This window comes from Lethenteron reissneri, chromosome 4 (genome assembly GCF_015708825.2).
Source record: "Lethenteron reissneri isolate LAM-NWPU_2019-01 chromosome 4, ASM1570882v1, whole genome shotgun sequence".
Taxonomy (NCBI): domain Eukaryota; kingdom Metazoa; phylum Chordata; class Hyperoartia; order Petromyzontiformes; family Petromyzontidae; genus Lethenteron; species Lethenteron reissneri.
In genome coordinates, this window is record NC_083782.1 from 5619721 (window position 1) to 5643146 (window position 23426).

The 23426-nt window shown below is 56.5% G+C and overlaps 1 protein-coding gene across 1 annotated transcript in view; it reads right to left on the reverse strand.

Moving 5' to 3' along the window:
- ZSWIM5 (zinc finger SWIM-type containing 5) overlaps nt 1–23426 on the reverse strand; it is a 99032-nt gene that overhangs the window by 18130 nt on the left and 57476 nt on the right. The window contains 6 exon segments of the mRNA XM_061562782.1: nt 606–770; nt 6211–6361; nt 7013–7129; nt 7132–7163; nt 8128–8143; nt 8145–8485. Of these exon segments, the coding sequence (XP_061418766.1) occupies nt 606–770; nt 6211–6361; nt 7013–7129; nt 7132–7163; nt 8128–8143; nt 8145–8485 (822 nt within the window).

The following is a 23426-nucleotide window of genomic DNA, read 5'->3' on the forward strand; positions in this document are numbered from 1 at the left end:
TCAGTGACTATCAGCACAAAAGTTGAAAACGGCCAAATGCCAAGCAACCAACAGCACCATTGAATTTGAATCTATATGATGTATTCCACGTTTCTTGAACTGAGCAAGGTTATGGAAATTTGGAAAAAAAAAGGAAGAGGCTGGGAGGAGGGAATTCCAAAGCGGATCAGAGGGAAGAAGACGAAAGACAACTGTTGTGACCTCCAGTGTGGTGAGTTACTGAGCGAGGAGGTAAGTGGGTAGGTGAGTGAGTGGGTGAGCGAGTGGTTAAGTGAGTCAGTCAGTCAACCCATGGCACCTGGGTCTGTCCCGTGACCTCCTGCCAGTCGGCGTTCAACATTTCACGCGGTCTTAAAGTGCACATAGCCTGGCACAAGCGCCGTGGTGACGTGACCGCAACTTAGTGGCGAATGGCGGTTGTTGTTGTTGAGTGTTTAAGGGAGTGAGTGGGTGGGTGAGTGAATGGGTGGATGAGTGGGTGAGTGTGGTGGATGGACACGGTGCAGACGAGACAAAACAGACAAGAGTGATATCCATCCGAACAAACGTCCAGACAGACAGACAGACGGACGGACGGACAGACTGACTGACGATGCTGACCGCACCTCGGCTGTGGTGCGAGGGCGACACGCTGGGCAGGTCGCCGACGCCGCTACCGTCCTCCAGGGGACACACGTCCACCTCGTGCCAGCGCCGCAGCAGCCGCAGCCAGCCGGACTTCTCCTGCAGGCGGCAGTGCGGGTTCAGCACCACGCACGTCCACAGGGCGCCTGCGGCACAGGGGTCGGCAGGGAGGGAGGGCGGGGGGGGTGGAGGTCACGGTCAGTGGGTCAATGTGTCGGAAGGTCGGCGCCCAGAGAAAGGGTGTCACGATCAGGAACGCGATGATTCGTCGATTCTTGGGGGGCAGCCGGAGTGGGTCAGGGCGCCGAGAACCTGGCACACGGGTCACACGTGAAGAGACACAGACGGACGGACCGGGGTCAGGTTGTCTGGATTGGGCACGTTATGATGTATCGATACAAAGAGGGCGCCACGGTGGCGGGATGTTAACTACCTCTCCTGGCATACAGGAGGATGTGGGTTTGATCCCGACCCTTGTATATTTGGAGTTTGCTTGTCTCTCTCCCCATGGTCACGTGGATTTTTTATTCCCACAAAATTTATAAACCAACGTTCGTTTTGAGTATTTGGCTGCTATAGATATTTCCACGTGGTAAGCCACTTCCTTGAGCAATCATTTGTGGCCAGGTTGCTTCTGAAAGAGAGCTGTCGTACAGCTCAGTGGGCTGTCAAATAAAGAGTTTTAATAGTTTTTTTATATTTTCTTCGAGTAGCCACGTGGGGATCATAGTTCAGGGCACAGAGCCGGCAGCTGCTGAGATTGTGGGTTGGGGGGGCGGAATGGTCACGGGTCAGGGGGGTTAAGAGGCAGGGGTCAAGGGAAAGCGAGTGAGGGTCGGGTCGCGTGACGACTCCTCGAGATTTGAAAACAATGATCACGACAATAATAACGAAGACCAGATATACACAAGCGTCGTAAACATTACATTATTGTGTCAACGCTGCGTTCCTGGGTGTCCAGCACAGATTCGGAGTTCGTTTGTAGCCAGGCCGGAGCGTGTCGGCGACCACCAAACTGAGTTAATAATAATAATAATGACGACGATGACGACGATGACGACGACATCGTCCACCGCACCGCTTCCCGGCACGGTGAAGCGGCCGGCAGAACAGCGAATCGTCGCTCCATTCGGCTCGCAAACTACAAACCTTTAACACCGGGTCGCCCGGAGAGTTCAGCCGTGTACTTCACCGGGTGGTGGGGGGCAATGGGGGGAGGGGGGCTGTGCAGAGGTTGGGGGGGTGGGGTGGGGGGAGGTGGGGAGTGGGAGTGAGAGGTGGGAGGGTGGGGGGGGGTGGGCTGTGTGGGGTGGGTGAGGGTGGCAGAGTGGGAGGTGGGAGGGTGGGGGGGCTGTGTGGGGAGGGTGGTGGAGTGGGGGGTAGGAGGGTGGGGGGCCGTGTGGGGTGGGTGAGGGGTGGGGGAGTGGGTGGTGGGAGGGTGGGGGGGCCATGTGGGGTGGGTGAGGGGTGGTGAGTGGGAGGTGGGAGGGGGGTGGGAGGGCTGTGTGGGGAGGGTGGCGGAGTGGGGGGTGGGAGGGTGGGGGGGTGGGGGGGCTGTGTGGGGAGGGTGGTGGAGTGGGGGGTAGGAGGGTGGGGGGCCGTGTGGGGTGGGTGAGGGGTGGGGGAGTGGGTGGTGGGTGGGTGGGGGGGCCATGTGGGGTGGGTGAGGGGTGGTGAGTGGGAGGTGGGAGGGTGGGGGGGGGGGCTATGTGGGGAGGGTGGCGGAGTGGGGTGGGGGGGCGTTCAACGGCAAATGTCGGAGGCCTGCGCCGGACGCCACGGTAGTCAAGATCAGACCCCATGAAACCGTCATCCATCTCGGGGCCGGGGTTTAAAAATAAAAATACAGAAAAACCACAACGCCGACAACATTTCTCCATCGAGCCGAGAGGATTAAAAAAAAATCAAATCCCTTCCCGGACGCCCGGCGATAGTTGTCTGGCGGATGAGCTGGGCGAGACGAGTGAGGAGGTGGTGGTAGGAGGTGGAGGGGGGGGGGCATCAACGTCCTCAGTGGTTGGCTCGGGGTGGAGAGAGGGTGGGGGGGCAGGGGAGATGGGGGGGGGTTGAGGGGCAAGCGCTGCTTGTCAGGTTCAGCGTTCTAATTAAACGGATGGATAACGAGGGGGTGGGCGGAAGGGGGGGGGGGTCCTCTCTCTACTGCCCGATTCAAATCGCATTGATCGACGGTGCCAGTCGCACAGGCCCTCACATCCGTGCCGCTCCGTTCCGGGTGCTCCAGACGCACGTCTGGAACGGCGCGGGGGGCGGCTGAGGGAGCGGAGGGCCACCCCCCCCCCACCAAGGTGTCCCACCACTAAAGCTTCGAGCCACGCAGTCCGGGCGCAACTGTTGACGCGGCCTGTGCGGGTTCGTAGAGCGGTGGAGGCGGCTCGTGAAGGATGCTGCTACTTGCCAGTTGGAGGCAGTCGCCCTCCAATAACAACGGAGGGTAGAGGAGCGACGCTCACAACAACTGACGGAGCGCCGGGCGGATAAAATGCAGCGGAGTTTGCAGAGTAGGAGGCAAAGCTGGTGAATCTGCGAGTCATCTCAAGAAGTCTACTCATGGCACCTGCTGGGTCTGTCCCGTGACCTCCTGTCAAAGAGTCTTCGACACTTCACGTGGTAGCCTCCAAGTGCATCTGTCCCGGCACAGGCGCCGTGGTGATGTCACCGTTACTTCGTGGCGAATGGAGGATATTGGTATTGGAGCTAACCACTCCGCAACAACGCCTCCTCCCCCCCCCCCGCACTGACAGACACACACACACACACGAGACATAGATTCCCCCCCCCGCCCACTATTATAGCCTCAAGGACCGTTAGGGTGAGTGCTTAGCGAGTGCCTATTAAGCACGACCGAGGAAAGCTGCGTAGGAGCATTCGGAGGTCGTTCGATTAATTTGAATTTTTTTCTTTTCTAAGAGGTGGCGGCCTCAAGAGATTTGCCGACCGCTCTGTCAAAACATTGAACGGCGGTGGGGGGGGGGGGAACAGAGCCGAGATTATTTAGATTTGAAACATCGTGAGATTTTTTTGACGCGTCAAAGATTTTGCGGCGTTATTTATTCATTTGGATGGCGGGGCGGGGGGGAAGGAAGCCGACGCATTTCAATTTGCAAGGCCGCCCATTAACCCGGACCCTCGCACGTCATCAAGAAATCCGACAAGGTCAGTCACTTTGAAACGCAACGCGTTTGCTGCGGCAGGCTTCCTGAAGGTTCACGGACTTAACCCGGCGAAGCTTCCGAAAGTCATGGAGAGAAGCACGTGGCACGCGATCGTCGTGTTGCGATACGGGGGGGGGCGGGTGGCGCGCTGCCACGGTGGCGGTGGCAAGTGAGCGAGCGAGCGAGCTGGACTTGCGATCCAGCGAGCTGGACTTGTGATCCAGAGGATCGCCGGTTCGACTCCATCTCCCTGTGACGTGGCGGTTGAAATCGTGGGGTAAGTTTTCTAAATCCTCCCACAACCGCCCCATCCCCTCCCCCACTCCACCACCGTCACTCTCCACCCAGCCGGTGTCTAAATGGGTGCCGCCACCACAGTAGGCCTACGACCGGCGGGTCGCGTGCGATCGCGCAGCTTGTGGGTATCTCTCCCACCTCTTCCAAGACGGACTGGCACTAGAATCAGAATATTAATTTATGCTGAAGGAATCCGACCCGCCAGTAGTGGCAGGTCACACCCGCGTGGAAGACTAGGCCAAAACAATCCCCTGCGGAGGGCACCTCCTCCTGGAGTGCGACGCCACTGAAAGACCGACGCGGTCCATCCATCCCAACCGCAGCAATGCCCCTTAAACGCTTTGTAGAGAATCTCCGAGCAAGGCAGAGGCTCGCGAAACACCGCCGGGACGTGCCGCGCGGTTCGCATCGCCACGCGCTGGCTGCCGGTTCCGTTTGTTTATCTCGCGGTAGGCACATATTTATTTATTTCTTGAGAGCAAATGGGGGGGGGGGGGCAGTGTTTCAGTGGCAATTTTCCGGAGGCCTCTTTTGGAAATGAGATGTCAATCTCGGCAACGCCGTCCGGGCTGAAATTTGAATTCGCCAAATTAATACGGAGCAATTGCTATGCAAAGACTTTTCTCGCTATACGTGGCAGTCTCTCCCCCCCCCCGCCTTCCCCCTCTCTCGCGCTCTCTCTCCGCGTGATGTTTACTAACCGTTGTGGACACGCGCAATGAAAGGAGCCTAAATTATAATTTTCAACCTTTCTTGCTGCTCTCCCCATAACCTTTCTGCAATGGATGCGTCAGGACTCCCAATACTTAACCCTTTCCACGAACTTCAGAACGGATGGTGTCAAATACTTCTGGCTCACGATGATGCATCGCCCCCCCCCCCCCCCCCGCCCCACCAATGTTGTACTGCACTCGCCACGCTCCCAAAGCGTTCGCTCTCCCCGCGTCTCCACCGGCCGGGGACTGCCCAGATCATGGTGACGCCCCAATCATCCAGCAGTGGATCAACATGCCATGACGCAGCACTGCCACCTACTGTGGGGACCGGAGGGAGGGGACTTGAAGCGACGGATCTCGGAAGTGGCTCCGTCATATCCGCTTTCCGTTCGGGAACTCCGCGGGAGATCTCTCGCAGAGATCCCCAACGGATGCTTCGTCTCACCACGCTGGCGCCGGCGGACGGCTGATATCGGAATAAAATTGAGGATAAATTACTAAATATTTGTGTGTGTACATATACGGTGGCGCGCGGCCGGGGACAAGGTCGGGAAGAAGGGCGGACGGGAGCCGCCGGTTCTGCCAGTGGCGTCCAAAGGGCCTCGCGCTGGTTAACGAGCAATCAATTTGCTACTCCAACGCACCCGCCGCCCCTCCCACGATGGCCGCTGGCCGGAGGGACTGGTCAACACGTATCCGAGCGGCTCCCTGGTTCAGCGGTCACAACAGGCTTGCCGACCGTCCCGCCTGTCGCAGGTTCGATTCCCTGTTAAGGCTGTGTGTGGTAGGTTCGTTTTGCAGTGGATTCATTTAATCGAAAACCTTTTAGTGGTCAATTCCCTCACGGCCCGCTTTAAACATCACGCCCGCGCCCGAATCCTGCCTCCCGCCTACAAGGCACGCCCAGCGCGATGCAAGCGCGTCTCTATGTATGTTGAACTTCTTTCGCACCGTACGTAGAGCCAACCGTGCTGAATCGGAGGTGCGGCCGATGATGTCGATGATGTCATCAAATTCCGCCCCATCACCTCCCGTCCAGCGGCGCACGCGGGTACAGAGTTGAGACTATTTTCCTGTTATCCGATTAGTCGAGCGATGGAACCGACTAATCCGCCGAATAGGAATCGATCGCTAAAGTAACCGGATTACATTCGGTGGTGGGTTGGGGGGGGGGTGGTAGGGGTGGCGGTAGCGGCGTCTGCCGCAGGGCGGACGGCACAAACCGCGATCGAGATTTGGCGAGTCCCGTGCTCGGCCGCAGGTCAAAACGACCGTGGGAATCCAACGGAGGCACATGGCGAGCAGGAGAAACGGACATTAACCGGGCGAGGACCAGGGCGGGGAAGAGGGGGGGGGGGATAGCGGCTGCCCGGTAAATGGCCGGGCGCGGCGTCTCTCACCGAGCTCGTCCCACAGTTGCCGGCACTTGTCCGTCATGGTCGTCCCCTGCTGCCGCCACAGCCCGAGGCGCGGGTCGGCCATGAACTGCTCCGTGATGAGCGTCAGCATTCTCGCCCCGTTCGAGTCCCGCATCTTCAGCATCTCCCGCACCTGCGGGAGAAAGGAGGGAGAGCGGAGGAGGTCGAGGGAGCGAGTGAGAGGGCAAGCAAGGGAGCGAGAGAAGAAAATAATTTAAATGTCAAAAAACGGTTCCGGTGAGTCACGCATAATTGTTGTTTAAAAAAATATATATTTTGAGGTTAGATCATCGTGCAGCGTGCAATGTCAACATGTAACTCGAACTCTCCACCACCCGGCGACGGAGCTAACCAAGAAAAGTTGTCACGTGGCGGGCGAACGTGAAAAACAGATTTGGTTTAGCGGCACAACCGGCGGAAGAGGATGAGAGGAATGTTGAAAGGCAAGCGAGATATTGAGGGTAGGAAAATTGTCGAAATATTTGGCGACACCGACGTACGAAAATGAGACTCGTTGAGGATGCCCTCCGGTCGAACACTCGCGTTAACTCCCTCGCGGGAGAAACCAAACGATGAATGGGGGGGGGTGGGGGATGAGCGCTGCAAATCCCTCGATATGGGACAGCCGGACGGACGAATGTTGTGAGGGAGCAACGGACAGTCGGACGGATGGATGCGTCAGGACTCCCGTAGGCCTACTGTGGTGGCGGCACCCATTTAGACAAATAAGAGGGAGCGAGGGAGAGACAGAGCGAGGGAGGGACGCACGCACGCATGCACACACCTTGGCGAACATGGAGTTGAGCTGCTTGCCGGAGCCATAGTAGCCGCCCTGTGACAGGAACTGCTTCACCTGCTCCTGCACCTGCTCCTCGTCCAGGTGCCAGCAGTTCACAGTCGTCCACAGCTCGCGCCCGCCGTGGGGTCCGGAGCGCCTGCGCAACCACGTGGGGGGAGACCACCACGTCAAGACGTGAACACGCAAAACCGCCGCGGGAGAGCACACGCGTGTTGCCCGTGCGTGCCACATAAATAGCAACTGGTCTCCCGAACGCAGGGAGAGAGGGGTTCGGTTTTCCGGGCCACAAGCACCCTGGCCAGCCGCGTTGACCGATACGATCGTTTACGCCGAAACTGCCAGCAGTCCCACCCTATCAACCCGGCAAACCCTGTTTCACCCATCTGGCATCACTACCGGGGTCCCACCATGCACCCAAGAAAATATCTGTATCGCCGATCCGGAATCAATGGTCTGGCATCACTACCAACATCTCACTCTGGATCCGGCAAGTCTGTATCACCATTCCGGATCCACAAATTTGGCAATTACTACCAGCGTCCCGCCATGCATCCAGTCCATCAATGATCTAACGTCTGACTCTGCATCCGGTTAACACAGATAATGACCCAGGCATCGCTGATCTAACTATGTGAACAGCATCTCACCGCGTACCCGGTTAACGCCCCATCACTAATCCGGAATCAATGGTCTGGCATCACTACCAACATCTCACGCTGGATCCGGCAAGTCTGTATCACCATTCCGGATCCACAAATTTGGCAATTACTACCAGCGTCCCGCCATGCATCCAGTCCATCAATGATCTAACGTCTGACTCTGCATCCGGTTAACGCAGATAATGACCCAGTCATCGCCGATCTAACTATGCGAGCAGCATCTCACCGCATACCCGGTTAACGCCCCATCACTAATCCAGCATCGCCGACCAACATGTCACCGTACGCCCAAGATCCGCCCACATCGCCGAAACCCGGTATCGCCGAACCCGGCAAACGCATCCCGAATCTCGCCGCTCGACCCGATTCCGTCGATGCCGGCGCTCCCCCCACCCGTCCCCCACGCCCCGCCCACCGCCCCCGACCGCCGGTGGCTCTCACCGTGCAGCTGGTTGATTCTCGGAGTCTGCCGAGAGGATCTCGTCGGCGAGCCTCTGTGCTGTGGGCAGCACCTCGGTGTGGTGCGCCGCTATCAGGTACTGGCAAAGCTTCTGGAGCTGGTCGCGGCTCAGCTGCGACAGCGTCTCCGAGATGGGCAGCCGCAGGCGGACGCGCTCGGCGCGCCGGATGCGGTAGAGCGAGAGCGCGGCGACGTGGGCGCAGTAGACGATGTCGCGCTCGCCGCAGCCGCAGCACACCGACGTGATCTTGCAGCGGTCGAAGCTGATGGCGACGCTGTAAACGCGCTCCGGCTCCGACTGCGACGCCGGTTCCGTCACCGTGCCGCTCAGGTGGAAGCCTGGCGAGAGGGACAGAGTGGGGGGGGGACAGGGTTTATTGTTTAATTTAATTTCTTATAGTCTGCAAAATATATGTTGAATCTGGAAAAATGAATTGCGATGGAACATCCCGTTTGCAAAGAGCTTCCTCGCACACGCCAAAAACAACAGCAATGACATCGACAGCCGCAGTTCGTCACCAAGGGAGCATACGCCAGTCTAGGTGCACCTTGCGATGACACACACGCACACATGCACACAAACATGCGTATGTACACGCACACTCACTTACCAACCCACCAGTACCCCCCCCCCCCCCCCCCCGGTATAGGCCTTAATGGGTTTCTTATGGCAAGTGCTGTTAGTGAGTGCCTATGAAGGCCGGAACAGCACACGAAGCGGTGGGGTGTTGCCAGCACCACACCCGCTCACCAAGTGGCGATGTTCATACGTCACACCAGGTGCTCATTTGAGGCCGAGTCGACCTCGGGGGAGACCCAGGACCGGTTCAGTTAATCACCACCAGTGTTGGCCGCGAGCGGGAATCAAACTCGGGCCACCGGGTTCATAGCACAGCGTGCAAACCGCTGCGCCACCGCTCCCCGGTGACCCCGCACCGTCCAGCGTGGCCAAGTGCATAAAAAATAATCCCCCATGACCCACACGGCGTTGGAAGGCCCTCATCCAGCAGTGGAGTGACCAAAGAACCAGACTTGCACGTGGAAAGCAAGAGGTGGCTAAGGGGGGTCAGAGACGCTGAGCCTGGGACTAACGACAACCTCCAAGTTTCAACCGCAGGCGATTAAACAGATTTACAAGCAGAACTGAGAGAGAGAGGAGATTTAATGTAGAGACCCATAGAATTACACCCATAGCAATGCAAAGAAACCCATAGACTCACAAAGAGAGTCCCATTAACTCACATGCGGACCCATTAGACTTCACTCATTAGACTTCACAGCAACCCGTAATACTTCTGTAGACGCTAGCAGACTTCCACGGCGCAAGGTGTTGATGGCCTCACCTCGGTTAGCAAAATTTGGCTTTCTCGCTTAATTTGGCCGAATTCCAGCCCTGGGAATTGAAATGTTTCATTTGATTGACAGGTGACGAACACTAAGATCGGAGCATATCCACTGCATACGTTGTGACCTCCAAATGTGGATAACAGAGAGGCCAAGTTAACTGAGCTCTGACGTCACGCGACGGAATGCGGCCCATTATATCGATCCACTGCCTGGCCAAAAGCCTTCCCGCATCGCGTCGGCCGCGGGGACTGTTTGACCATACTTCACCACGCTGGTCGGTGCGAGTTGGTGAAAGTGGGGGGTTCAGCGGGAGGGGGGGGAGGGTGCCCAGGAAACGGTTCAGTTATCACGCGCAAGCGACGTTCGCCGTGACCGGGAATCCAGCTCAGGTCCCTCCAGGCTATTGACAGCGCGCTCACCACTGACAGCCACCGCGCTCGACCCGGCGGTTGTTGTTGTGCGACACAGGATGGTGCACTGCTCGCTGGGAAGAGTTCCCAGCCGGAAGTCTCTTTTGTCTCGCGGCTTGACACCACCGATTCAGAGTGAATGACCGCTCGGTTTCATTTGTTTTTATATATACAGGAAGAATCGCGACGTCTAACAAAAAAAAAGCCTTTGAAAGAAACACACACGCCGCAAAGACAAATATTCCCCGTATAGCCTCAACAGACCGTTGGGGCAAGCACTGTCGCGGCTCACGAGGGAGTGGGTGGCAGGTACCACCCCCGCCGGCCTTTGTCTCCCCAGCAGCGACGTTTACACACCACACAAAATACTCATTTGAGGTTGAGTCGACATAGGGGAGGCCCATGACCGGTTCAGATAATCGTCACCGGTGTTGGCAGTGAGCGGGAATCGAACTCGGGTCGCTGGATTCGTAGCGCAGCGTAGCGCTGACCGCTACGTTGCCGCTCGCGCACAAAAACGCGCGCGATGGCGACGCGGAGACAAAATAAAAAATATTTCCCAAGCAAATGTCACATTTTTACCCGCCGTGGAGATCGGCCACTTAACACGCGCGGCCTTAAAAGCAGAACACAAAGAGGACGGCTCCGTGACACCGATAGCGCATTCACGCCAAACAAAAAGCCCGCGCCGGTGATAGTACCGGCGGTGCCGGCGACGGCAATGGTGGCGTGGCAGCGTCGGCAAAGAGACACCGAACCGCAGTCGGTGGTGACCCTGAGAAAGCTATTATTTTACATTTCCAAAATCGCCCGTCCGTGTTGTTCACTTTGTGGCAGTAATTAAGAGGCATTAGCTAAGAGGCTTACATTTAATGCGTACGCTGGCGGATTTCACATTTTGTTATTTATTTATTGTCCTTCTCGTCTGCGTGCGTGCGCTTTAAACAAAGGCGTCCTCGCGAGGTTCGTCTGTTCTGTCAGAGCGAGACGGCGAGTGCCGGGGGAGGGGTGGGGGGCACACAATACCGTCTGGGAGAAGCTATCGGTCGATAAGGTGGCCCTGAGTGACATGGGTGGCCTTTGGTGGCCTGGGGTGGCCTGGGGTGGCCTGGGGTGGCCTCGGTTGGTCAACGTTGGCTTGGCAGACCTGGCTGGCCTGGCTGGCCCAGCTGGCCCGCGTGGCTCGGGTGGCCCTGGGTGGCCTTGGGAGTCTGCCGCTTGGCTTGGGTTGTGTGACCGTAGGGTCGTGCGTTCCACCGCTCTTCTATTGCGTCGCGAACGGTCCCTCCGGGTCGCAGGCACCGTGGCGATTCACCGTTTAAACTCGACGATGACGATCGCGCGGGCGCGCGCGAGCGAGCGCGAGCGAGCGAGGATCGATCCGACACATTCACACCACTGCCAACTCGGAAAAGAATAAGATGAAAGTACGGCCGGGGGATTCACTCCAACTATATATGTACCGGTGTTATCAATTGCCACGTAATCCGTACATTTCTAATACAACGGATTCGATAGAAGGAGGGCCCTCCACTCGAGTGAGCTCGGCAGAGCCGCGGCTGGCCAGACGTCCTGGAGGACGCGGTGGAATCCCCACACGACTATACCCACACTATAACCCACACGACTATACAAAGACAAAGATCCCCTGTATAGCCTTAACAGACTGTAGGGGCAAGTGCTGTTAGCGAGCACCTGTGAAGGCCGGAACGGTACACGAGGGGGTGGGTGGCCAACACCACGCCGGACCGCCTTTGTCTCCCTAGTGCCAATGTTTACACACCGCAACAGGTACTCATTTGAGGCCGAGTTGACCTAGGGGAGGCCCGGGACCGGTTCAGATAATTATTACTGATGTTGGCAGTGCGCGGGAATCGAACCCGTAGCGCAGCGCGCTAACCGCTACACTATCGCTCCCCACGACTATAACCCACACTGGGATCGGACCGCAACCTCTGGATTGCAAGCAGAGTGCGTTCACCACCACCACCACCACCACCGTGGCAGCTACAGCAGCAGCAGCAGCCCTTAACTGCGCAGGTGCGGCACAATAACCGTGGTAATGGCTGGGGGGTGAGCGGTGCAGAGAGAGGTTTTGGAGGAGCAGTGGCTGCCAATCGCGATAATCAAATTCCTCCCCCCAACACGCATCACACCACCCACCGCCCGGCACCCCTACCCCTACCTAATTATCGCATCGGCAAAAAAAAACCCCATAAACTTTACGCTCGCAACATTTGGGTCGCGTATTTAAGAGGTTCTCCTAACAAAGGCGGTTCTCGTTAAAACGCTACACGCGCCCCCACCCCAACACCCCCTCCCCCTGCCCCACCACCACCACCCAATCCCCACCCACCACCCAATCCCATTACATCCAAACCCCCCAATTGTTTCTCACCCCCCCCTTCCACCACTCTCTCTCCCTCCTGCCCGACACCCCCCCTCCCCTCCGAGCCCGCCCCCCCAAACACGTGAGCGAGACATCCTCCTTCTCTAACCAGGGCGGGCGGGCGGGGGGGGAGGGCGTCTGTATTGCAGGGGGGGGGGGGTGATGCCATATTGTAAGGGGTCCCAGGGGGAGCACTTCTCTAATGAATGCGGCCCCCCGAGAGCGCGTCTAATGAACATAGCCATCAGTGCTGATGAGGGGGGGGGGGCGGGGGGGGGGGGCGAGCTCTCGATCCCCGTGCCACATTTGTCGGGTTCTTCCGCGCGACGCCGTCGCAGCCGTAGAGGCCGCGGGGGCCTTCGGAGCGGTTCCCGCGGAGGGCAAAGCCGCACGGCCACCATCAGTGGCGCCAGGATTGTCGTCGACAGCGGCAGCATTGTCGTCGCCGAGAATAAGAGCGAATGCGCCGCGTCATCACCGCTAACGTTAACAAAGCACCGCCACCACCGCCACCGCCAGCGATAACACGCAAGCAGCAGCACTATTAACGCGACGCGGTCACCACCACGAACACACCACCAGCAGGAACACCACGAACACACCACCACCAGGAACACCACGAACACACCACCACCAGGAACACGACTACACCACCACCAGGAACACCACGAACACACCACCACCAGTAACATGACTACACCACCACCAGCAACATGACGACACCACTGCTAACAAACCACCACCATCAGTAACAAAACACCACTATTAATGCACCACTAACATCACCACTACTAACACACCACCACCACGACTAATACACACCACCACCACCACCAACACACCACCACCACTTATACACGACCACCACCACTAACACACAACCACCACCACTACTAACACACCACCACCACCACTTCTATACTACCACCACCACTACTAACACACCACCACCACTAACACACCACCACTAACACACCACCATCAAAAACAGTCATTCGCCACTAAGTGGCGGTGACGTCACCACGGCGCTTGTGCCAGGCTATGTGCACCTTGAGGCCACGTGAAGTGTCAAACGCCCGCTGGCAGGGAGGTCACAGGGCAGACCCTGGTGCCACGGGTCGACTGAGATGACTGGCCGATTGCACCACCTGTGCCCCCTACTGTGCCAACTTGCTGTGCTTTAGGCATCCGGCGCTCTGCTCATTGTTGTGAGCATCGCTCCTCCGCCCTCCGTTGCTGGAGGGTGATTGCCTCCAACTGCCCAGTAGCTGCGTCCTTCACGAGCCTTCTCCACTGAGGCCGATCTTGACACTGCTGGTACCAGTCATCGGCAAGTCCACTCAGCTCCACGTCCTCCTGTACCACATCACTCCATCTCTTCTCTAGCCCGTGCCGCACCAACCGGCCAAACAAAAGCTGTTTAGGCATGCGGTGGCTGGGTATGCGGGCTACATGATTCAGCCACCACCACTACCAACACACCACCACCAACACACCAACACCACTAACACACCACCACGAAGACACCACCAGCAAAGACAATTGCCCTGGCCAGGTAGTCCCACGACAAAACAAACGGGGGCGGTGGGGGTGGGGATTGACTCATCCCATTATCCCTCCGTGATCGATAAAATGAATACCACTTTGAGGGCAGGTGAACGATGATTGTCAAATGGATATTCTCGCCCCCCGCCATAGGAATGTGGAAATTCTACCACCGGCTCAGAGCTTTGAACAGGAAATGAACATCAATGCACCAATGCTCATTTGAGAAGGAACTCAACACTTTTGACTCTGAAAGGCACACAAAAAAACCACAACCATTGACATGCAACCACCACCACCGCCACCACCGCCGGAACGCGCCTGGTCTTGTCTGATTTTGTAAGCTAAGCAGCTTTCAGCCTGCACAGTGCTGGGGCCGGCGGCAAACCAGGCGTAACAGCTGTCACAAGCTCCTGCCTGGCTACACTTCTTGCAGTACAACAGGGGGCAGTGCGGCGAAACCCATTGCCGCACTGCAGAGGTCGCAAACGGGTTTTGATTCCTTACCCGTACCCGGCCGCACCAGGGTCGCAAACGGGTACCCGTACCCGGCCGTACCCGTACCCGGCCGTACCCGTACCCTACCCGTACCCGGCTGGGTATGGGTATCGGGTACCCGATTGCGACCTCTGGGATGAAGCCATGTTGCAGGCGTGGGTGGGTTGATTCTAGGAACTTGAATTGTGAGAAGAGACAAGACGTTGGGAAATGAGTGACAAACAGTTACTCACCAGTGACTCACTGTCTACCCGTACCCGGCCGCACCAGGGTCGCAAATGGGAACCCGTACCCGGCCGGGTACGGGTAGCCGGGTATTGGGTAGGGTACGGGTATCGGGTACCCGGTTGCGACCTCTGCCGCACTGCGATTGTACGCTTCCCCGTCCTTCACTCACTAATCCCCCACTGACCAGCGTGGTGAAGTATGGTCATACGACCCCCGCGACCCTCGCGGCGTGGGGAGAAACCCTCGTCTAGCAGCGGATTGCCAAGGGGGCTGTCCGCGAACAACGTATTACGATCATCATCGTTGTTGTTATTGTAATAAAGTGGCGAATGCACAAGCGCTGGACTTAATGAAATTAGCTACGTAGTGCAGGTTAGAGCCTGGGTTCGGTGGAAGGTTACAGCCGGAGGCAGGCTGAGCGATCGGGGGGGCCCTAAGAGGGGCACTTCGCCGGGCTTATTGATTTCCCAGAAGCCCCCCCCCCCCCCCGGCAAGGAGGCGGAGGAGGGCCCTAATTTGCGCTAATTAAGCCCCGGGCCTCATTTGCTGACGCGCGCCGAGCTGAAACCGAATACGAAACGCGCCGAGCAATGAGAGACGGTGGAGGAGCGATGGGGGATGAAGTCATCACCATCGTCGTCATCATCATCATTATCATTGGTGACGTCATCGTCATCAACGTCGCCACCGCAATCGTTATAATCATTGCCACTCGCTTTTGCTCATTGTCATCGCCGCCACCGTGACGCCGTGGGTGTAACGGTTTAGCAGCACCGCCAGACGTAGCGATCGGGACGTCGCAGGGCCAATTCCATCTCCCCAGCACGTTATTTCAAACAACGTGGAGGGGGGGTGGGCGAAGTTCTTAAATCCCAACCTCCCCCACCCCGAGTCTCCGTCCACCCAGCCCGCAGTGTTAATGGGTTCACCACGGCTAAGTCTGTGATCGGTAGGGTGGAGTGCGACACGGTTAAGTGTGGGCACACTAACACCCCTTTTTCCAAGACGCGCTGGCACGGCGTGGAAGAGGAGGCCAAATGGCTGCTCGAAGGGGGCCTCCCGCTGGCCTCCAGAGCTCCCTCTGGTGCAGGCCTTGCGGACAGCAGCGGAGCGAGCAAGCAACTGCAGGGCTGCGCCTTAGACTTTTCTTCCGCGATGATCGTTGCCAGCGTCGCCGTCACCATTACGATTGCGCTCCGGCAGTTTCATCTTTGTCGTCATCATCCTCGATATCCGGGTTTCCCGCGCTCTTTGCGGCAGATGCGTTCAGAAAAAATAAAAATCGGCGCACGAAGCAAAGCCGCGCAGGATGGAGCGCAGCCAACCCACAATGCAATGCGCGAGACAGCTGCATGTCCAGTAGCGCACAGAGCACATAGACAATGTTGTCCCACGTCCGACCACATAGCCCTGCGTGCAGAGTGAATTCACAGCGTGTAGTACATCGAAGTTTGAGTAGAAATAGGTTAGCGGCACACACAGCGCGAAAATCGTATAAACCCAAACCCGCGTAGAGCGAGGGAAACCCGTGCAGTCATTGCCATCATCATTGCCACTATCATCACCAAGTAAATGATACGCAATATTACGTGCACAGACCGCGCTTCATTTCAGCCTAAAGTCTGGAACAGAGTTCCGAGAATTATCTTGGCACGCCACATTCGTCCAATGTAGGATTACTATGGATAGACGTGTAAATTGCACTCTAGTGGGAGTGCGCGTTGAGGTTCGAAAATCCCCCCACTACTAAAAAAGCGAGCGAGCAATTAAGCCATCTGTACAAGTGCATGAACAGCCCCTTTGTAAATCCACTGCTGGATGACTGCGGATTTATTCTCAGCCCCTTAGCAAATAATTCCTCCCGTGAGCAAAACTAAAATAAACTGAGTGGACAAAAAAATAATAATCACGGAACCGACTAAAATAAAGATCTGCTAAACTTCGTTTGTTCTCTTGAGTTGGTGGTCTCGACAAGGCTGGCAGCATTGCACGTGCAATGTGCAGGTCACGTGACATGTGAAGCCGTGGCCGCTGCTGCTCCTCCCCCACTCCGCGCTCACCAAACGGGCCGCTTTGGCAGCGGAGATGGAGTAATCCGCCGGTATTGAATACCAAACCCTGGCACGACTCGATTCCAAAATCAATAACGTATTCAATCAGAGCTGAAGAATTCCCCCCTCGCCATGCCCCTCCCAGGCCTACCCCTGCCCCACCCCCCACCGCAACCATCCACGTGATGCGATGATTTGTCACGACTCTGTTCACGAATCGATCGTAGTGTGGTCGCGCCTCTGGTGGCTGCAGCGGTGGCGTGGGCCCCCATCGCGCACAACACGCATCGAAGCCTTCGACCAAACCACGTGGGACAGTGCGCCCCCCCCGCCCCCCCCCCCCCCCCCCCGGTTCCCCTCACGTCCTCGCAGCTAAGCGGGGTTTGGAGCCTGGACGTCGCTCTGTTGGGCGACCACCCTGCCACCAGGAGTTGGCGAGGGCAGTGGTGCAAAACGTGGATAGGCGCCGCCGTGGCGAGATGTTAACTCCCTCGCCTGGTATGCAGGAGGTCGTGGGTTCGATCCCGACCCCGACGCCTGTTGTATATTTGGAGTTTGCGTGGCTCTCTCCCCATGGTAGCGTCGATTGTTCTCGGGGTCCCCTGGTTTTTCCCTCCACGTTTAGAATCCACATCACGCATTTCAGAGTCTTTGGCTGCTATACATTTCCCGCGTAATAAGTCACTTCGTTGAGCTATCACTTGTGGCCAGGTCGCTTATGAAAAAGAAGCTAATAAGCTCAGCGGCCTCACCTGATAAAAATACCAAAATAGTAATACATGGAACGATCACGAAGCCCGTTCAATCTTGCCTCCCAAATTGTGACAATTCATTGACTCATGGGGCGGGTGAATGACCACAGACCCCCCCCCCCCCAATTGCGTCGCCTCCTTTAGCACGCACCTTCGATGAGCACGGCCAGCCACGTATGGGGCGAAAGAAGTTCAACATACACACATACGTACAATTCCACCTGCGTTTCCAGACCCAGGCCTTTGCGACTGCGGGGGCGGGGGCCTCAATCGGACGTATTAAATTATGGAGGCCACGAGATTTTCACGCCACGGTAAGCTGCCGCTGCCGAAGCCGCCGCCGCCGCCGCCGCAACAAAGAGACGTACGGAGACGCGAGCGGTGGCAGACGATCGGTAAAACGCACGGAACCAGGAGGGGGGGGGGGGGGAAGGGCGGTGGCGAGCGGCTACTCAGGTGATTCATTAAGGCGGTTAAACGGTCCCGCACGCTCGCTCGCTACCGGTCCTCGCAAGAAACATCTGCGATCGTTCCATCACGCTCGCTAAACGGCGGCACAAAAGCCCAAGTGGTCAACTGCTTAATCGGCGGCTTTTTAAAAAGGCCTAATTAAATTATTGCGTAATTGTTTGGATTTATCACCGGCGCGCGGCGCAAGTTTTCGGCGTTTTCCTCCGAGGGCGGCCGGGTTCGGAATGAGCGGCGGCTTTAACCGGGGAAGATTGCGGGGTACTGCCAAGGCGCGGTGAGGCCCAGTTGGAAGGTAGCATCGTGGTCCTTTTTACATTTGACCCAACCAAGTCTGCTCAGCGACGCAGCACAACAGCCAATGCCCCCCCCCCAATGGGCCACCCTACCAGCCCCCCTCCCCCGCCACCACAAAATAGTGATCGTTACAGCAAGAAGAATTGTCTGCGAGCGTGACGACACTTCAAGGAGGCATCGGAATAAACGGGGCAGCTAGCCGACCTGTTTTCATCAAGGAAAACCTAGCCCTCGTCTCTTCTCCCCTCTAACCCCTAACCCTGCCCAGCACCTCCTGTCCAACGAGACATCCCATCACCCTAATGACTCGCACAACCACCCATGCAACTCCTCCTCTTCCCGTACGTTCCCCTCCTTTCCCGGGGATATTTTCCGCATGAATTTTTCTCCCCGATTGTGCCATCGGCGTCGACGGAAAACCAAAAAGCATCCCTTCGGTTCTCGAGCACACAAGCGCGACTCGGGATACTGCGCACTTTTCCACTGCCACATCCGCCGGGCCAAGCAAACGCAGAATCCCGAAGAGCAGTGGGTGCTAAACCGGGGGGGGGGGGGGGGGGGGGGGGGGTACGCGGACCCCTGGGGGTACACGTGGCATGTCCCACGGGGGTACCCTCAGGTGATTTATATATGGTACATGAGAATAATAATCATGTTTGAGTCTGCCAATATAACATAACTAAGATAACGTTTTAATGCAAACGGTAACATAGAAGCGTATAAAAGACATTTCTCAACTCAATGATCGTAAACATTGCGGGTTTAACAAAAGTAACCAGCGATCGCGAACAAATTACGTCACGCACGCAAGCGTCCGTTGATTTTATTTTTACGCGCTTAAAGTGAATAACAGCTAGTTCGGATTACCTCACAAAATGGACAATTGACGTAAAATTTTCATACATTTATTTCACAGCAATGTTAGGTCAGGCAAGGGAGGGGGGGGGTGGAGTTAACTCGGCTGAAACAAAATTCAACAAGGGTGGTACACAGTAGCCAAAACATTTTTTGAGAACCACTGCCCAAGAGTCTGGGTGATTTTCCACTGGCGACTTACCGTGCCGAACCAAGCCACGCCACCACGCTGGCCTTGCGAGAACCTGCAAACTGGCTCAGGGGGGCGAGCGGGGGCCAGGCGCTGAGGCCTTCACGGCGCATTTGTTTAAGTGCGAGATCGGTCGGTAACGGCACGGTTTCTGTTTAACACGTAGGCTTTCGCGACCAACATTATTCATAATAAACGTTTTTGGGTTAGATCGCGTTATTTACACGATTTCTGCAGTGGGAAAAACAACCTGGTAGTGGTGGTGGTGACGCCACCTGACCCACGCTGCGGCTGGCTGGGCACAGTCCCGGCATGAGCAAAAGAGGTTGCGCAGTGGAACAAAAAAAAGAGACATTTGAGAACGGTACACGGAAGCGGATATCGTAGAACTAGGTCCTGTCCAGATCCCTTTCCAAATGACCTCTGGTCGGTAAGGCAGAGGGGTGGGCAGCGTCTCACCTGCTCTACCACGAGACAGTAATGTCCCCTTGTTATTTAGAGATCACGAGCGAGGAGGGGAAGAAGAGAGCTGGGGATGAGAGAGAGTGCGGCCGGGAGAGGAGAGATGCTCCCTCTTCCGCTCTCTTCCCCTTCCCGGAGAGCTCCCCCGTCGCTCTCCGGGAAAGCTGTGAACTCCCCAATCCTCCCTCTGTCTCCCGTCGCCCCTCTGGGATTCATTATCGCGTTTGCGAGGAGGTGAGGACAACTGGCCCGGCGGATTTCCACCGCACGCAAGTAACACATTTTAAATGAAAGACTTAAAAAAAACGTAATAATTTATAGCCCTCTGTCAATCCACTGCTGGATGTAGGCGTCCCCATCGCCGCCACCACCGCCGACAACAGCACCCCCACAAATACACCCCCCACCCCCATCGCTCCAGGCCCCCACCGTGTAGCATCGTAGACTGTTGGGGACAAGTGCTGCAGGGCAGACCTGAGGTCCATTACAATAGTAATCGTGTCGTTCTTAACGAGCGTGAATTTACCACAGAGAAACGGCGGGGGGGGGGGGGGGGGGAGGAACAGATGCGGATTTGGTTTTGCTCCGTTAGCCCAAAGTAACATTAGCGGAGCATTTGCATACGATTTGCATAAGTTGCGTGCAATCGATTGCGGTTCGCCCGGTTTATTCGACGCGTGCGAAGGAAAAGGAAATGTCTGAACAAAAGAAGCGCCTGCTTGCAATGAATAACTGTTTTTATTTTATACTCCTTGGCTCTTTCGGTAAAGTCACGTAGGTGAAAAAAATCAAAAAAATAATTTATAAAAAAAATTATATTTTTATTTACTTTTATTTATTATTATTATTTTTAATTTTTTTATTTTTATTCTTATTTGTTTCACCTACATGACTTTACCGAAAGAACCAAAGAGTATGGGTCCTTGCAGTCACGAAAACTTCAAATCTAGAATGTTTTTTATTTTACCAGGTAAGGCCCACCGAGCAAAATAGATCTTTTTCAGAAGTGACCTGGCTATCATAAATGATAGCTGAACGAAGTGGCTCATCGTCACTTGGAAATGGACAGCCAGCCAAACACTCTAAAACGGGTGACGTTGATTCTAAATGTGGAGGGAAAAACCGGGGAAGACCCGGAGAAAAATCCACGCGACCACAGGGAGAGCGACACGCAAACTCCAAATATACAGCAGCAGGCGTCAGGGTCGGGATCAAACCCACGACCTCCTGTATACCAGGCGAGGTAGTTAACATCGCTATGGAGAGACGGGAAGAGCGGCACGTGAATCGGAGAACGCGCGCTCAAGCAAAGAGGCATCACATGGCCCGGAGAGGCGAGTGGGGCTAGGGTGGGCCGCGGCACGCCGATACGAGGAGTGAAGATAAAATTAACGGCTGAGACTCACGATGGGAGTGACAGTAAAAGGGGAGCGGAGGCGTCCTGGGAGCCCGTCTGCCCAAGATGTGGAGCGATGAAATCGGCTCATGAGCACGGGTTTCTGTCCGGATTGTTAGCGTTGTGCGGTCGTTAAAAGGTACCAAACGGCATTGGAGAGCCCTTCATCCAGCAGTGAATTGAACATGGTGGTGATGATGATGTCGTTGTTGTCACGTGACAACGCAGGGCATGCTGCGTTGTCACGTGGGTCACACTAGCACGAACACTCGCAGGCACAAAGACAAAGATCCCCCCTCACATGGCCTTTAGTAGCCTGTTGGGGCAAGTGCTGTGAGTGAGCGACTGGGATGGCCGGCAGGGCACACAACGGGAGGGGTGGCCAACACCACGCCAGGCCACTTGTGTACATAGTATATGATATTAACACGTGATATGTTTACATATTGTAAATGAATATAACAGTACTGATTCATACACACCGCACCAGGTACTCATTTGAGGTTGAGTCGACCTCGGGGAGGCCCAGAACCGGGTCAGATAATCGTCGCTGTTAATAGTCGTGAGCGGGAATCAAACTCGCGGTGCCGGGTTCGTAGCGCAGCAAGCTAACCACTGCGCGCGCAAAAAGAAAAAGATCCCTTGTGGAGCCTCACACTATTGAGGCAAGTGCTGTTTGCGAGCACCTTTAAAGACCAGCGCGACACACGAGGGGGTGGGTGGCCAGCACCACGTCCAACCACCTGTCTCCCCAGTGGCGATGTTTACACACCGCACCAGGTACTCATTCAATGGCTGAGTCGACCAAGGGGAGGCCCAGGACCAGTTCAGATAATCGTTACTGGTGTTGGCCGTGAGCGGGAATCGAATCCGGCTCGCCAGGTTCATAGCGCAGCGCACTAACCACAAAAACCGCCGTCACCACGGCGCTTGTGCCAGGCTAAGTGCACATTAAGGCCACGTGAAGGCGCGAACGTCCGATAGGCAGGAGGTCAAGGGACAGACTCAAGGTGCCGTGGGTCGACTGGCCGCGATGACTGGCACACAGGAGCACGTACACAGGGGTACGCACGCGGGCCCCAACAACGCACCGGAGCTGGGGGCGTCAGCACCAGACAATCCTCACTGGTGAGCGCGTAGAGGGAGAAACTCGATCCGCTGCAGGAGCATTTCGGGCAACGACTACTCCCCCCTGCTGGCGGTGACCGCCGGAGTATTAAATATCACCGGGAGAGGCGCACGAGCCGGCTGGCGGGCGGGCGGGCGGGCTTGGTGACCCGACGCACCAGGCACAGGCCACGCTCGGCCCGGCACGGGGGCCCGCGACGTCTACACGAGCGGAGCGACACGAAACAGACCGGAACGCTCGCGCGCCTCCGTTTCATCACGGAGGGGGGGCCGCGCCGCCGGGCCTCCAAGCGCGAGACTGGCAGGCGGCGAGTTTAAATTCCTAGTTGGAGTCAATTATCGTAATCGTTGTCGTCGTCACCACTGTCATAGTCATTGCATCGTCACTGGAACCACAATGATAATTTGCATTACCAAAGACCCCCCCCCCCCTCTCCGCATAGCCTGAACAGGCTGTTGGGGCAAGTGCTGTTAGCGAGCAACAATTAAGGTCGTTACGGCACACGAGGGGGTGGGTAGCCGGCATCACGCCCGGCCGCCTTTGTCTCACTGTCATCGTAATTGCATCTTCATTGCTAGCACTATCATCTTCATTACCACAAATCCCCCACTGGTGGAGCCTTTACAAGCTGTTGGGGCAAGTGCTGTTAGCGAGCACTAATGAAGGCCGGCACGGCACACGAGGGGGTGGGTGGCCAGCACCACGCCCGGCCGCCTTTGTCTCACTATATTTGGCGATATTTACACATCGCATGAGGTATTCAATTGAGGCTGTGGCGACCTAGGGAAGGCCCAAAACCGGTTCAAACAATCCTCACTGGGTGTTGGCCGGGAGCGGGAATCGAACTCGGGATGCTAGATTTGTAGCGCAGCGTGCTTTTACCGCAACACTCTCGCTCCACCCATCATCAGCAGATCCTTGACAACTATCATCATCATGACCACCGTGAACATTTATATCATCATCACCACAACTATTACCTTCGCTTCTAACATTAACTCTGCCGTCATCGTTCACCAATTAACACCACCCCACTGTGGATCACTGCCATCGTCACCAACGATCATTGCCGCCACGACGACCACGACCACCATCATGACGGCGGTTGCTTCCAGGACCAGTTGTTCAGGCATCGCTTCGCCGCTGATGTTAGCGCAAAATCAAAACACAGGGTGGTCACTGGGCCCATCGGCACAGCGCGCGAACCACTCGCTCCTACGCTTCCCCCCTCCCCTTCCACACGACCGGAAAGACATTTTTATA